General features: G+C 52.1%; 1 protein-coding gene across 2 annotated transcripts; it reads right to left on the bottom strand.

The window, feature by feature from the left end:
• Positions 1-11,827: 11,827 nt before the first annotated feature.
• DRAP1 (DR1 associated protein 1) lies at positions 11,828-14,031 on the bottom strand. 2 transcript variants are annotated; one of them, XM_035013296.1, is made up of 7 exons: positions 13,874-14,031; positions 13,548-13,620; positions 13,343-13,436; positions 12,931-13,050; positions 12,717-12,831; positions 12,392-12,480; positions 11,828-12,046 (listed from the first exon to the last, which is right to left on the bottom strand). In XM_035013296.1, exons 1-7 carry the CDS (start codon positions 13,913-13,915, stop codon positions 11,941-11,943), a joined length of 639 nt encoding a protein of 212 aa, XP_034869187.1. In that variant the 5' UTR covers positions 13,916-14,031; the 3' UTR covers positions 11,828-11,940. The 2 variants fall into 2 exon arrangements, with proteins under 2 accessions (XP_034869187.1, XP_034869188.1); XM_035013297.1 differs by having other exon boundaries at positions 12,717-12,810; positions 13,874-14,030.
• Between the last annotated feature and the right edge of the window lie 394 nt (positions 14,032-14,425).

Below are 14,425 nucleotides of genomic sequence, written 5' to 3'. Positions count from 1 at the left end.
GTGCAGGGAGAGGAACCCAAACAGGGTCCATCAGTCTCACTGATTAAAGAGTCAGAGACCAGAGTTTGGACAGGCAAAAGGCAGCTAGGATTTCTGAGGTAGAACATTTAAGAGGAGGAACCTATGTAGAAAAAGAGCCCTAAACCCTGTAGAAGGAGCCCCTTAAGCTTTTGGAAGAATACTAATCTGCACATGGCATAAGGTGAAACCCCACAAAACTGGACAAGAACACATTTCAAGAGAAGAACAATTACTGCAGAGCTGAAGACAAATAATTCCCAGAGCTCACATAGAACTAGAAATCTTTCTAAGAAGATACTCTCCAGTCAGAGTAGAGAAATCTCACTGAATACACAGAAAATTCAGTAGAGAACCAGACGGGCCACGCCATAGAGGTGGGCCTAAATCAACCCTTAAAGAAAGCTACTCAAGACCCACCATAAAAGAGCTTAAAATACATCTTGAAATGATCAAATCTAACCCGCAAGTAACTAAATTACCAGGAAAAGTCCAATACTCTTTAAAAGAACTCAGTAAAATCCAGATTAATAATGTAAAGTTCACAATGTTTGGCATCCAATAAAAAATTAATATACATACAAAGAAGGGGGGGAAATGTGATTAATAACCAGGAGAATATCTGCCCACAAAAATGAACTCAGAAGATGGCAATACTATCCAAATTGATTCGACTTAGTCCCTATCAAAATCTCAGCTGCCGGGCACCTGGGTGGCTCAGTCATTGAGCGTCTCTGCCTTCGGCTCAGGTCATGATCCCAGGGTCCTGAGATCGAGCCCCGCATCGGGCTCCCTGCTCCACGGGAAGCCTGCTTCTCCCTCCCTCACTCCCCCGCTTGTGTTCCCTCTCTCGCTGTGTCTCTCTGTCAAATAAATAAAATCTTAAAAAAAAAAAAAATCTCAGCTGCCTTTTGCAGATATTGACAAGCTGACCCTAAAGTTTTTGTGGGAAGTCAAGGGGCCCAGAAGAGCCAAACAATCTTGAAAAAGAAGAACAAAGTTGTAGGACTCACATTCTCCAATTTCAAAACTACTATAATCAAGACCGCGTGGTACTTAGCATTAGGACAGACAGAGAGATCAATGGAATAGAACTGAGAATTCAGAAATAAGAGCTCTTACATTGACCGTCAGTTGATTTTAGACAAGGCCATTTAATGGGAAAAGAACAGTCTTTTCAAGAGATGATACTGGGACTGCTGGGTTTTCACATGCAAAAGAGTGAAGTTGGACCCCTACCTTACACCATATATGGAAATCAACTCAAAATTAATCATAGACTTAAATGTAAGAGCTAAAACTATAAAACTCTTGGGGAAAAAAACACAAGAATGACCTTGGATTAGGCAATGGTTTATAACTTAACAGAATTAAAAGCACAAATAACGAAAAGAAAAAAATTAGATTTCATCAAAATTAAAAACGTCTGAGCTTCAAAGGACACCATCAAGGAAGTGAAAAGGCAGCCCACAAGATGGGAGACAATATGGGCAAATCATGTATTTGATAGAGGACTTGTGTCCAAAATGTATAAAGAACTCTTAAAATTCGGGATGCCTGGGTGGCTCAGTCGGTTAAGCGTCTGCCTTCAGCTCAGGTCATGATCCCAGCGTCCTGGGATCGAGTCTCACATCGGGCTCCCTGCTCCGCGGGGAGCCTGCTTCTCCCTCTGCCTCTGCCTCTCTCTCTATATATATATCTCTCATGAATAAATAAAATCTTAAAAAAAAAAAAAAGGGACGCCTGGGTGGCTCAGTCGGTTAAGAACTCTTAAAATTCAACAATAAAAAAGGCAAATAACCCAATATAAAAATGGGCAAAGCAAGCACACAAAGAAAGAAGAAACAGAAACAGACTCATGAATACAGAGAACAAACTGGTGGTTGCCAGAGGGGAAGGAGACGTAGGGATGAACAAAATAGGCAAAGGGGATTAAGAGGTACAAAGTTCCAGTTATAAAATAATTAAGTCACAAGGATGAAAAGTATAGCACAGGGAGTATCATCAATAATACTGTAATAACGTTGTATGATAACAGATGGTAACTACACTTATCATGGTGAGCATTGCATAATATATAAAATTGTCAATTCACTGTGTAAACCACTGTGTAAACTAATGTAAACCTGAAACTAACCTGAAATGACATAACATTGTATGTCAACTATACTTCAAGAAAAAAAGCACGTTAAAAAAGGATTTGAACTGGGGCACCTGGGTGGCTCAGTCGTTAGGTGTCTGCCTTCGGCTCAGGTCATGGTCCCAGGGTCCTGGGATCGAGCCCCACATGGGGCTCCCTGCTTGGCGGGAAGCCTGCTTCTCCCTCTCCCACTCCCCCTGTTTGTGTTCCTTCTCTCACTCTCTGTCAATAAAAATTTTTTTTTTAAGATTTTATTTATTTATTTGAGAGAGAGAGAATGAGAAAGAGAGCACATGAGAGGGGAGAGGGTCAGAGGGAGAAGCAGACTCCCTGCCGAGCAGGGAGCCCGATGCGGGACTCGATCCCGAGACTCCAGGATCATGACCTGAGCCGAAGGCAGTCGCTTAACCAACTGAGCCACCCAGGCGCCCCTGTCAATAAAAATTTTTAAAAAAAGAATTTGAATTGACACTTTTCCAAGAATATATCCAAATAGCCAATAAGCACATGAAAAGATGCTCAGCATCATTCACTACAAGAGAAAAGTAAAAAACAAAAAGTAACAGGTGTCAGTGGGGATTTGGAGAAATTGGCACCTTGTGCTTTGCTGGTGGGAAGGTTAAGAGGGTGCAGCTGCCATGCGAGACAGTATGGTGGTTCCTCGGAAACTCATAGAATTGCCATATGACCCAGATATACCCCGTCTGCACGTATATCCAAAAGAATTGAAAGCAGGGACTGGAATAGATATTTGTACACCCATGTTCATGACAGCATTATTCACAGTAACAAAAGCTGGAAACAACCCAAATGCCCCTCAATGCATGAATGGATAAACAAAATGTGGTGTATACATTAATGGAATATTATTCATCCTTTAAAAAAAGAAATTCTGACACACGCCACAGTATGGGTGAATCTTAAAGATACTATGCTAAGCGAAAGAAGCCAGACATATAAGGATAAATATCGTGTGATCCCACTTACATAAGATACCTAGAATAGTCGAAGTCAGAGACAGCGAATAGAACACTGGTTACCAGGGCCTGGGGGTAAGGGAGAAATGGGGAGCTGGTGTTTAATGGGGACAGAGTTTCAATTTGGAAATATGAAATGATTCTGGGTCGCCTGGGTGGCTCAGTCGTTGGGTGTCTGCCTTCGGCTCAGGTCATGATCCCAGGGTCCTGGGATCTAGTCCCGCGTCAGGCTCCCTGCTCAGCAAGGAGCCTGCTTCTCCCTCCCGCTCTCCCTCTGCTTGCTGGTCCCCCTGCTCGTGCTCTCTCTCTCTGTCAAATAAATAAATACGATCTTTAAAAAAAAGAAAGAAAGAAATGATTCTGGAAATGGATGGTGGTGATGGTCGCACAACACCGTGAAAGTACTTAATGCCACTGAACTGTACCCTTAAAAATGGTTAAAATGATAAATTATACGTGTATTTTGGTACAATAAAAAAAAAGAAAGCACATAAATGGTGTATACACGCCAATTAAAAAGAAGAGGTTGTCAGATTGCATTAAAAATGCAAGACTCAAATTTTTTATTTATTTTTATTTATTTATTAGAGAGAGAAACAGCATGAGAGGGGAGGGGGTCAGAGGGAGAAGCAGGCTCCCCGCAGAGCTGGGAGCCTGATGCGGGGCTCGATCCCAGGACCCTGGGATCATGACCTGAGCTGAAGGCAGTCGCTTAACCAACTGAGCCACCCAAGAGTCCCTGCAAGATTCAATTGTATTCTGCCTGCAAGAAACCCACTCTAAATGAAAAGACGCAGATAGGTTCAAATGGAAAAGGATGGGAAAAGGTATGTCATACAAACACTAACCCAAGACCTAAAGGAAGGAGAGGCCACTTTCAGCCAGGCCCCCAGGAGGGCCTCCCGGAGGAGGTGACACTTGAGTTGAGCTTTAAAGGCTTTGTAGTATTAGGGACTGTGAAGGCTAAGAAAGCCCACGTGGTGAAGGCATTGAGTGTGCATGTGTGTGTGTGTGTGATGAGTGGCATACAGAGAGTTAATTACCACACTGGTGGAGGGAGGTGAGCTGGGTTTGACAGTTTAGGTGCGGTGGAGAGTTCATATGTGGCTCCAGACCGAGGGGGCGGGCAGCGCAGAGAACCCAGGAGGCAGAAACAGAACTTGAAGCATTTAGGGGAAGGGGAAAGTGAAACCTGCCTGGGTACCAGGCCACGGGCCACAGCGGAGACTCTGTGGCTGGAGACCCGCAGCATGCCCCTCATTGGAGCAAGGAAGGGGGAGAGACTCAGTGGCCAGGGCTGTGCCTCTGAGCACCTGGAACAGTGAGCCCACACACGCCCTATCTGTCTCCCGTCCCCTCTCCCTGCTTTCTTCCCCTTCCTGGGACCTACCACCGAGCCCTTAGGTGTTTGCAATTTTGTTTTTGGTTTGCCAGTTACACCATCCCTAACCAGAATGGAAGCCCCCCTGAGAGCAAGTTGTCTTTTTTTTTTTTTTTTTTTTGATATAGAGAAGGAGGTCAGTTTAATAACATAAAACAGAACAAAACAGAAAAAACAGTCACCCAGAAGCCCCTCTTACTGGTCAAGGTACTCATTCCACCCCCAGCTTCTTGCCCCATCATCTGGCGCTTTTACACAGACACAGTCTTATGCTTTTCCAACGAGTGTTATTAGTTACGCCATGATTCAAGATCCCGGGGTGGGGGTCACCATGTACTCAGGTCCCCAGTCACCACCTTGGGAGAAGGATGGAGGACAGAGGAGGGGTGGGTGGAGCCAGTTGAGATCTTCCCAGGACACGTGCCTTCTGCCCGGCGGTTGTCCCAGGCTGACACCCAGGATGCGGGGCAGAGGGACTTGTACATATACCGGGAGCCGTCACCCCCTTTCACAGCTCCACTGCGGTGGGAATCCAGGCAGTCCCTAGTTGGGGAAGGGGCTGTCCGAAGGGGCAAGACGAGTAGTTCTTGACTTTGGTCTTGATGTCTTCTGGTGCTGAGTCCCAAAGACACCCCTGAAGCAGCTCGCAGCTCAGTGTGACCCTCAGCAAAGACACCAGTCAGACCGGAAGCCGCAGGTTGTCAAAGCTTTTGTGTGTTTGGGGCGCCTGGTGGCTCAGTCAGTTGAGCGTCTGCCTTAGGCTCAGGTTTGATCCCAGGGTCCTGGCTCCTTGCTCAGCGGGGAGCCTGCTTCTCCCTCTCCCTCCACCCCCCCCACCCCCGCTCGTGCTCTGTCTCTCTCTCTCTAAGAAGTAAATAAAATAAAATCAGGGGCGCCTGGGTGGCTCAGTCGTTAATCATCTGCCTTTGGCTCAGGTCATGATCCCAGGGTCCTGGGATAGAGCCCCACATCGGGCTCTCTGCTCGGCGGGAAGCCTGCTTCTCCCTCTCCCACCTACCCTGCTTGTGTTCCCCCTGTCGCTGTGTCTCTCTCTGTCAAATAAATAAATAAAATCTTTAAAAAAATAAAATAAAATAAATAATAAAATGGTTTTAAAAAAATCTTTTTTGTGTTCCTCCCCAGCACCCAGAACAGGGCTTGGCACAGAATAGGGGCTCAGAAATATTTGTTGAGTGAATGAATGATAGAAACATACATGATCCCATAAACACTGCAGGGCCACTGTTTTCCTGTCCTTATGAGACACTGTCTAGGAAGATAAGTGGGTTTAGCCCATTTGGGAAGATAATAATTGGCAATATCTTCTGTTTTTATTTAAACTTGGGAGCATAGGGCGCCTGGGTGGCTCAGTTGGTTAAGCTACTGCCTTCGGCTCGGGTCATGATCCTGGAATCCCAGGATAGAGTCCCGCATCGGGCTCCCTGCTCAGCGGGGAGTCTGCTTCTCCCTCTGACCTTCCCCCCTCTCCTGCTCTCTCTCTCATTCTCCCTCTCTCAAATAAATAATAAATCTTTAAAAAAAATAAATTTGGGAGCATAGACGGGAGCAGCCCATGCTCCTTGGTTTGGGGCACTCCGCGCATCACCAACGTCCCAAAAAAGCCTCCCTTTGAAATGAGCTTTCCCTTCAGCCCATCCCCAATCCTATTCCAGCATCCCATAGCCCCCCCTCCCCACTCTTGTGTTTGATGCATGCCCTTCCAATCTGCTTTCTAGGCTTTGAGCCCCATATGCATCAGTGACGGGAGGCACCATTTACTTCACACTCACTCTGTGCTGGGCACTTTGCTAAGCACTTAATGCAGCAAATCTCACTTCATCATCACGTGTCCCTGAAGGAGTTGCTACTGTTGTCCCCACTTTATAGATGCGAAAACTGAAGCAGAGAGACCTTCTGTCAGTTGCCGCAGGTCACAGAGTAATTGGCAGAAATATACAAGATTGTCCTGCTCCTCTGTGTTTTTAGTTTCCATAAACATGGCTCTGCTGAGGATCTTGTTCTGTATTTTTCTGTTTTTCATGCAACACTGTGTTTAAGCCTTGTCCACACTGCTGACACTTAGCCTCTGGCTCTTCAGCACCTCAAACCATCCCAAAGACACATCTATTTGCGAGAGCTTTTACCCAGGAGTGGACCTGCCGGTGGGCACGTAAGTGTCAAACTGCCCTTTCAAACATCCTGACTCCCACCAAAAGCATCAGACTTCCATTTACCAGCTCCCTACCAGCTACCCTGTTTCTGTGGCTTCCTATTCTCGCCAGTCTGGCAGGTGCCATGTGGGATCTTGGGTTTTCCTTTGCAGCTCTCCGATTACCGGGGTGGGTGCAGAGATCTTAGTCCTCGTTCCATTTTTTTTTTTAATGACATTTGAACATACACATGCACACAAAATAGGAAGGACATGATTTCAGAATAGAGTTCACTCGATGAAAGGAGGTGAGGGTCACCCAACTCCTGCCCCACTCCCCAGCTACAAGGAGTCCCCTGAGGGAGTCCAGAACCCCCCTCTCCTCTCCCAAAGGCTCTGCCCAAGGAGAGGAGGGACCAGGCCCCTGGTGGAGCATCTGGGTTGCAGGAGTCATCCCCCTGCCATTGTGCCCGTGGCCTGGAACAGCAGGAAGTTGGTTCCCTCCATGTCCTGAAGCCAAACCTTTTGCACCTGAGAAAGGATGGCCCTCGGGTGAGAGGAGGCCATTAACTCCCTTTTCCCTGCCTACTGGGCCCCTGGGCCCCCGCACAGGGCAGGTGCGGATACGAGATCCTCCTGTGCTCCTACCACTACCTTCTTCCCCTTCGGGAAGCTTCTGAGGCCCTGAGAGCCTGCCACAAAAACACCCCCCAGCCATGGCAGGCCAAGTGCAGGGCTATTGGCTCCTAAATCAGGCTCCTGGGTGGTGGCCGAGGTTGTGGGAGCCGGGCGAGCCCATGGGGAAACCTGACAGGATCAAATCGCAATCCTCCAGGACCGTGGCAGTATCCTGCATAACTGTTTGGGTGAGGAAATAATCAGTTCTGTTAAAGGTCAACCATGTTCAGGAAATGATCTCTATGTGAACCTCACTATCCTGTAATGTCATCAAAGTAGCTTAGCCCAGTTATGTCCTCTCCATTGGAGACCCAAATTATATTTTTTAAAAACTGATCAGCTGAAGACTTGGACTAGAGCTTTAAAAAAGAATCTTAAATTCCTTGAAAACATTCAAGTTTAAAATACTTATAAAATATATTTCTATTACAAAGCACTGACATGAATGCCCTATGTGACTTGGAATTTTCTTTGAGGTCATTTTACCACAAATCTTCATTAAAAAAAAAAAAGCCAAAGTGAATAAGAAAAGGTTCTATTTTTCAGAAACAGCTTCCCATGTCTAAGTTTCTTTCATAGACTTAAGTTCCTAGTTCAGGTTGTTAAAATGCCCATCTGATTTTTAGATTTTAAGTGGGTTTTTGTTTTGTTTTCATTTTAAAATAAGCCTGCCACCAAAAAAAAAAAAAAAATTTCTTGTCAAAATTTGAACTATGAGTTTTTCTCATGTTTAGTTATGTAAACTAGCACAATAAATGCCTGGAGTAGTGCTGTGATTGCTAAAGCACATACATGAGACCAGCAGCAAAACCAAAATGTACTTTGCTTTTACTTCCCCTAGTAAAGAATTTGCAGGCAACCATGTTTAATTTGAATTATCTAAGATGGTAGAAGATCTAAGAAGCTAGGAAAATAATTGAGTTTTACAGCATTTTCAGAATACAAAAATAAGGTTAGATATACAATCATTCTAATTTTTCAAAATCCCATGTGATTCAGACTGCTCCCTATTTCGCTGTCCCTCTGCCTGGAGCCCTCTCCTCAGTTAATGGGCTTTTCTACTCCAATCTCACCCTGGCAGTCTCCCCTGAACCCTGTATGGGATGACTGGGGGCACCCTTCCTGCCCCAGGACTCCCAACTCCTCCCTAATTATGCTTTATTTTCCCCAGGGCACATACCACCATCTGACACACTATTTGTCTTCCTTATTGTCTCTCTCCCCCGATCAGAAATAAACTCCCAGAACACTCATAATCGTCACTACCTAGCAGGCCACGGGTACCCGATAGATAAAATTGTTATGAGGTTATCATAAAAATGTACATCTTGAATGTGCAGCTTTAATGTATTTTTATATACAAGCACCACCCAGTTCAAGCGGTGAAACATTTCCAGAGGGCTCCTTTGCGCCCCGTCCCAGCCAAGCTGCTGGCTCCTGGTGCCCAGGGGTGCCTGCCAGGCACAGCCATCGTTCCCCTTCCCAGGATGTACCTAGAGGCCCAGTCAGGGGTACTGTCTCCCCGGGGCCCCTGCCCTCACTCAGGAGGCTGCACTCCTAACACTTGACGAAGGCTGGGTCAGGCCCTTCCCAAAGGCCTGTGAGGTCCTGCGGCAGAACCAGCCAGTCGGTCACACCGGTTGGCTAGACCACTTTTCCTAGCCTCCCTCAGGTGGGACCTTGTGACAGGTCCAGTAGGAAGTGAAGAGGCGATGGGACCACTTCCAGCCCTGGCCCCAAAACACCTCTGTGGGCTACAAGTTTGTCCCTTCCTCACTGGCCTTGAAAGTCATGGGTTGCAAACGGTGGGGCCCCAAGATGGAAGGGGCCTGGGCCCTGCAGTCCCTCTTGGAGAAGCACTGTCACTGATCAGATGAATCCCATTATGAGTCTCACATGAACAAGCAAGAAACATCCGCTGCATGTGAGCCTATGTATTTTGAGTTTAAGTCAGCCCTTTGCCCTAATAACTAGTATATTACAGTATAGCATATATAACTAAGACAGGTAATCAATCCCTAGCCCCATTTTACAGATGAGAAAACTGAGACACAGAGAAGCTATAGAACTTGTTCCAGGCTAGCAAATGGAGAAGTCAGGATTTGAACCCAGGGCCTGGTTCCAGAGGTCATGCTCATCAGCCCACCGCGCAGGCCGAAGAAGCAGGCCTAGAACACAGAGACGCAGGCCAGCGGCTCCGGGGTGTCTCCCTCTCACCTGTGTCTCCTCAAGTCTTTTGCCTGGAGGCTGCTCCCAGCACCCTGGCCTCCTTGCCTTCCCCAGTCATCCCAGCCTCATCACTCTGCACCTTCTCAGTTCAGAACCTCACCTCTGGACACAGCCCAGCCCCCGGCTCCTAGGGTCTCTTCCTCTCCCACGCCCACCCACCCATCACACCTGTGTGGCAGGCCCTCGGCTCCGCGGGCCCGGCGCCCACCTTCCCCGGACTGGGGCGGGGGCGGGGCGGGGGAAGACTGCCCCTCCTGCTCCTGGGCCGCTGGGGACCGCCTCCCATTCGTGGTCCCCGTCAGCCAGAGCTCTCTCAGTTACGAGTGACCAAAACCCAACTGGCTTCGAGTGGGGGAAATGTTTATTGGCTCACGTGACTAAGTCCAAGGGATACAGGGTTCAGGCAAGCGTGGGTCCCGGGGTCCTCAGAAACGGGTACCTCTGAGGCTCCTGGCTCTCCTGCGCCAACTCCATTCTCAGTCAGGATCACCCGTCGGGGTGGGAACCGGCTGCCAGCAGCACCCAGCCTACACTCTGTCAGCTTTGCTACCCCAGGGTGGCCACCGTCACCCTCACCAGGGCTCTCTGCTGCCTCCAGGGCCACGGCAAAGCGAGCCATCTTGTCAAGACCTGTCCCCAACGGTCCCCCCAAAGTCCCAAGGGCTCAGGCGTGTTGGCTGGCCCGCTACGGTCACAACCCGGCCTCCATCTCTCACTGTGGCCAGAGTATGTAGTGCGATGTCCCCACCCCTCAACCTCAGGGAGTGGGGTCAGCTGCACATACTACAGGTTGAGTAGAAGAGAGATGGTCCCCAAAAGACAGCAGCGGCTCTATAACCACAGCAGAGGCAGACAGCACCCAGGTGCCCCTCGGCTCCGGGGGCCCGGGCCCATCCACACCTGCCGCCTGGCCTCCTGTGCCCCAAAGACACTTGCATCAAAACTGAATACCTCAGTGCCCCTGCCAAACCCTCTCATCGTCCCCCGCCTCGCCCTGGTCAGGCTGGGGTCAGCCTCAGGCAAGCGCACCGCACCGCATCCGTCTCCCTCCCGTCCTTCAGTCCCCTCCCTTGCTACAGACTGCCCTTCTGCTATCTTCGAAATCAAAACCCAAAACTCTGTCCTCGTTCTGAGCCATGGCTCTTGTCTCAGCCCTGAGCACTGCCTCCCCTCCCCTCAGTTTCTCACCTCCAGCTCCCCGTTGTCAACACCCACCAAGCCTTCCCTAAAGCTTGCAAGCTGTTCTGACAGCTGACCTCTCCCTCCTGGGGGAGGGGGGGCTGCTCTTCAGTCTCCTTTGGTGGCCTGCCCAGGCCCTCCCCTCTCTCCCTGGGGCGAGGTCACCTACTCTCAAGGCTCACACATCTGTCTCCGGGCCCCTAACATTCCAGGGCCCATTCTATGCCTCCCCTCGGCAGCTTCTCGGGCACCCGAAACTCGCCACAGCCCAACCTGTGACCCTGACACCTAATCTTGCTCTTTCTCTGTGTCCTCCAGCTGGAAAAGGGCCCCTGCCCAAGTCGCTGCAGAAAAAAAAGCTGGCAGTGCCTAAGGGTTCCCTCCCTTTCAGCCCCACAGCCAGTCAGTTCGCAGCACCCTTGAGTCTACTGGTAACATGCACCTCAAGTCTGCCCACGGCCGCCATGTCTCCTGCCCAGCCTCACCAAGCCCCGGCTCCCTGAAGGCACACGTCTGCCTTGGGGGCCCCACGGTTCGAGGGTCTGCTTAGAAATGGGGGCAGACTGACCACCAGGGTCACTATCCTGCTCGAAAGCCAATCTTTGAGGCCCTCGATAGTCCCACCTACCTCTGCTCCCACTGCCCCTTTCCACACGCCCTTCATGGCACCAGGCACCAAGCTCTGCAGTTTTCAAGGCCTCCTCCCATTATTTGTCCCATCTGTCCCTTTGCAGCAGTCCAGAGTGGGCAGAAGAGTCTCCACCAGAGAGGTAAGAAGCCACTCAAAGAAAAAATAGGAACCTCTCCAGGGTCACACAGCACAACGGAACAGGTTGTCCCCCAGCATAACCAGGACCTCTGGCTCCGGCCCTACACCACCGCTCTGCCTACCTTCCTTCTGTCAGCAGCCCTGCTCCTACCCCAGCAGAACCGTGGCCTCTGGACCCCCCCTTCACTCAGCTGCTGCCCTGCCCGCCACCGCTCCTGGCCTCAGCTCAGCATGGGGAAAGCAAGCAGGTGGATGGGTGGGAAGGTGGCCACAGAGCCCTGTACATAGGCTGGGACAGACACCGGTGTTCCCTTTTATTATTAATTTTTTAATAAATTTAAGAACAGCTCTATCTTCTCTCCTCCCCCCAGAGCAACTAAAACCAACTAAAAGGGGGCGTGGCCTGGGGGGCAGAGGGCGCTAGGAGTCATAGTCCTCTTCATCCTCTGCGTCAGGTGCTGAGGGGCCCGGGGGTGCTGGGGGCAGAGGCAGAGTCGAAGTGAAGGGCATGAAGGGTGTCGGGGGGCTGCAGGGCAGAAACAGGAGAGAAAGATCAGGCCCCTCTCCGGTGCCCATTCGTGCCCACTGAGCCCTACCCCACCCCCATGAGCATGGAGCCTGTGGCCATCTGTACCAAAGGGCAGCCAAGCTCAGTGAAGGGAAGGACCCAGAGCAGGTCACACAGCGCCTGCCCAGGCCCCATCCAATGGGGCTGGGTGCGGGTGGAGGAGGAGACCTTCTGAGAACAGTCTCCTGCCATTAAGCCATGCTCAGTTCCCCGCCCCCGTCCCCCAAATCGGCCACAAGGACAAAAAAACAAGTCAGCCTTGCGGAGTCTGCTAGCCCCCTCTGGTGCCACTGAACTGCTTACCTCTGAAAGTGGGCAGGGGGATGACTGGCCTGGGGTGGGGCCTGTGATGTCTCCTCTTCCCCCTCAGTGTCTGTATCGTCAGACTCATCCTGGGAGCAAGACAGGGGTCAGAGGAGACAAGAAAAGCATGAGCCCATCACTGTAGAACATAGACCCCTGGGAATGGCAGGGACAGGTGACTGATCTCTATAGCCTGACCTTTATAGCCCCAATTTACAAAAAACCATAGGTGAGGATGGGACCAGGTGTCCAGCCAGCAAGGCCTGATGCAAGACTGCCTGCTCCACACCATGGGGTAGGGCAGCAGGCTGGGGGCCTCACTCACCTCCTGCTCCGAGTCCGTCCCTGACAGCTTCTTGTCCTTGCTTTTGCTTCCCATCCCACCATTCTTCCGGCCACTGCTTCCTGGCTTCCGGCCCCTTCGGGAAGGTACAGTCCATCTGCCCAGAGATCTCACCACTCCCTGACCACCCCCCAACCACCCCCAGCCCCAGTGGCCTTGGCCTTCCTTGCCTGGACACCTGGCCCTGGCTCCCCACCTGCGGGTACCCTTGTCCCCGTCCATGTGGTTGTCTTCCCCATCTCCCTGCATGTCAGGCACAGAGGCCACCAGGTCCTTCAAGAAGTCAAACTGCTGCTCCAGCTCAATGCACTGCTTCCTGGAAGGGTGGGGGGAGAAGACAGCATTCAGGTGGGGCCCAGATGTCTGGGCCCTCAGCAAGGGACAGCAAGGGTCTCTGGATGTCAGGAGAATAGAGCCTGGAAAACCTCCACCCCATCTCCACTACTGGACCTTTCTGCCTGGCTAGACCACCCAACCCCTCCTCCCCCAGTTCAAACCCACCAGTGTTTGAGGCATTGCTGGTCTCCCAGCAGCCTCCCACCTCCCCTAAGTGTGTGAACTTCTGGGGCAGGGTCCCACTGGGCCCAACCAGCTCCCAGGCCACTCACAAGTGGGATGTGGTCATGGTCTTGGCATTTCGGGACTGGGTCACCTGGCAAGCCTTTTTCAACAGCGACTCCAGGAACAGCTCAAGCGCCCGGGCTGAGGAGCGTCAAGGAGAACACGGGTGGGGGATCCCCAGCCTAAACAAGGCGATCCCGGGCTCCCTCCCTACCCCACGTCCCTCAACCTGGCCAGGCCCCGACAGGATACAGATGATGACAGGCACTGCCGCCGCCACCTTCCCAATTTCTTCGTCAGTTTGCATGATCTTCTTGATCCGCGCCTGGGGAGGGGGCAGAAAACTCGGACCCTGTCACCTCCGTCCCAGAAAGGGGTGCTGGGGAGGGCGGACCGAGAGAGGGTATCCCGGGAGAAAGGGGGCGGGGGGCACGGACGCGGGGAGAGCACGGAAGGGGGCGGGGCGTCCGTGCCCCCGAACACCTCGATGCGCCCGACGCCCCCCCCCGCCAGCCCGGCTTGGGCCCGAGCCTCCCGAGAGCCCGGCCCGCTCCTCCCGGGCCCGGCCACGTGCTCACCGGCGGGAACCGCGCGTTATACTTTTTCTTCTTGCTCGGCATCTCAGGGCCTCTCTTGCCGCGCCGGGCCCAGCGCCGCCGCCCGCAGCTTCCCGGCCCCCGGGCCTGCTCGCCGCCCGCCTGCCGCGGTTCCCCCGGGTCCTTGTGCCGCCCGCTCCGCCCCCGCCGCTCCCCACGGGGTCCTAGCGCCGCGGGTCAGGACGTCGCTCGCAGGGCGGAGCGCCCTCCCCTTGGAGCCTCCCTGGCGGTGCGCGTCGCTCCCGGACCGGACCGCCACTCCCGCCGGCCCCCGAGCTTAGGAGAGCGAACGTTAGCCCCGCCCCCGAAGCCCCGCCCCGCCCCGGGTTCCCCGACGGCCCCGCCCCCGAGGTCAGCCCCTCCCCTTGCAGGTCCCGCCCCGCGGCGCGGCCGACCGGCCCGGCGGCCCCGCCCCGTGCTGCGCTTGTCTATAAAGTTGTTGTTGAGACGGCGGGCGCTAAGATGGCGGCGGCGGCGGCCGTGGCGGGGGCGGGGCGCGGCGGCGGCGGCGGCGGTGGCGGCGGCGGCGGCGCA

The sequence above is a fragment of the Mirounga leonina genome, unplaced genomic scaffold, assembly GCF_011800145.1.
Source record: "Mirounga leonina isolate KUSES-001 unplaced genomic scaffold, KU_Mleo_1.0 Mir_166, whole genome shotgun sequence".
In the NCBI taxonomy this organism is placed as follows: Eukaryota; Metazoa; Chordata; class Mammalia; order Carnivora; family Phocidae; genus Mirounga; species Mirounga leonina.
This window is presented reverse-complemented; position numbering and strand designations above follow the sequence as displayed.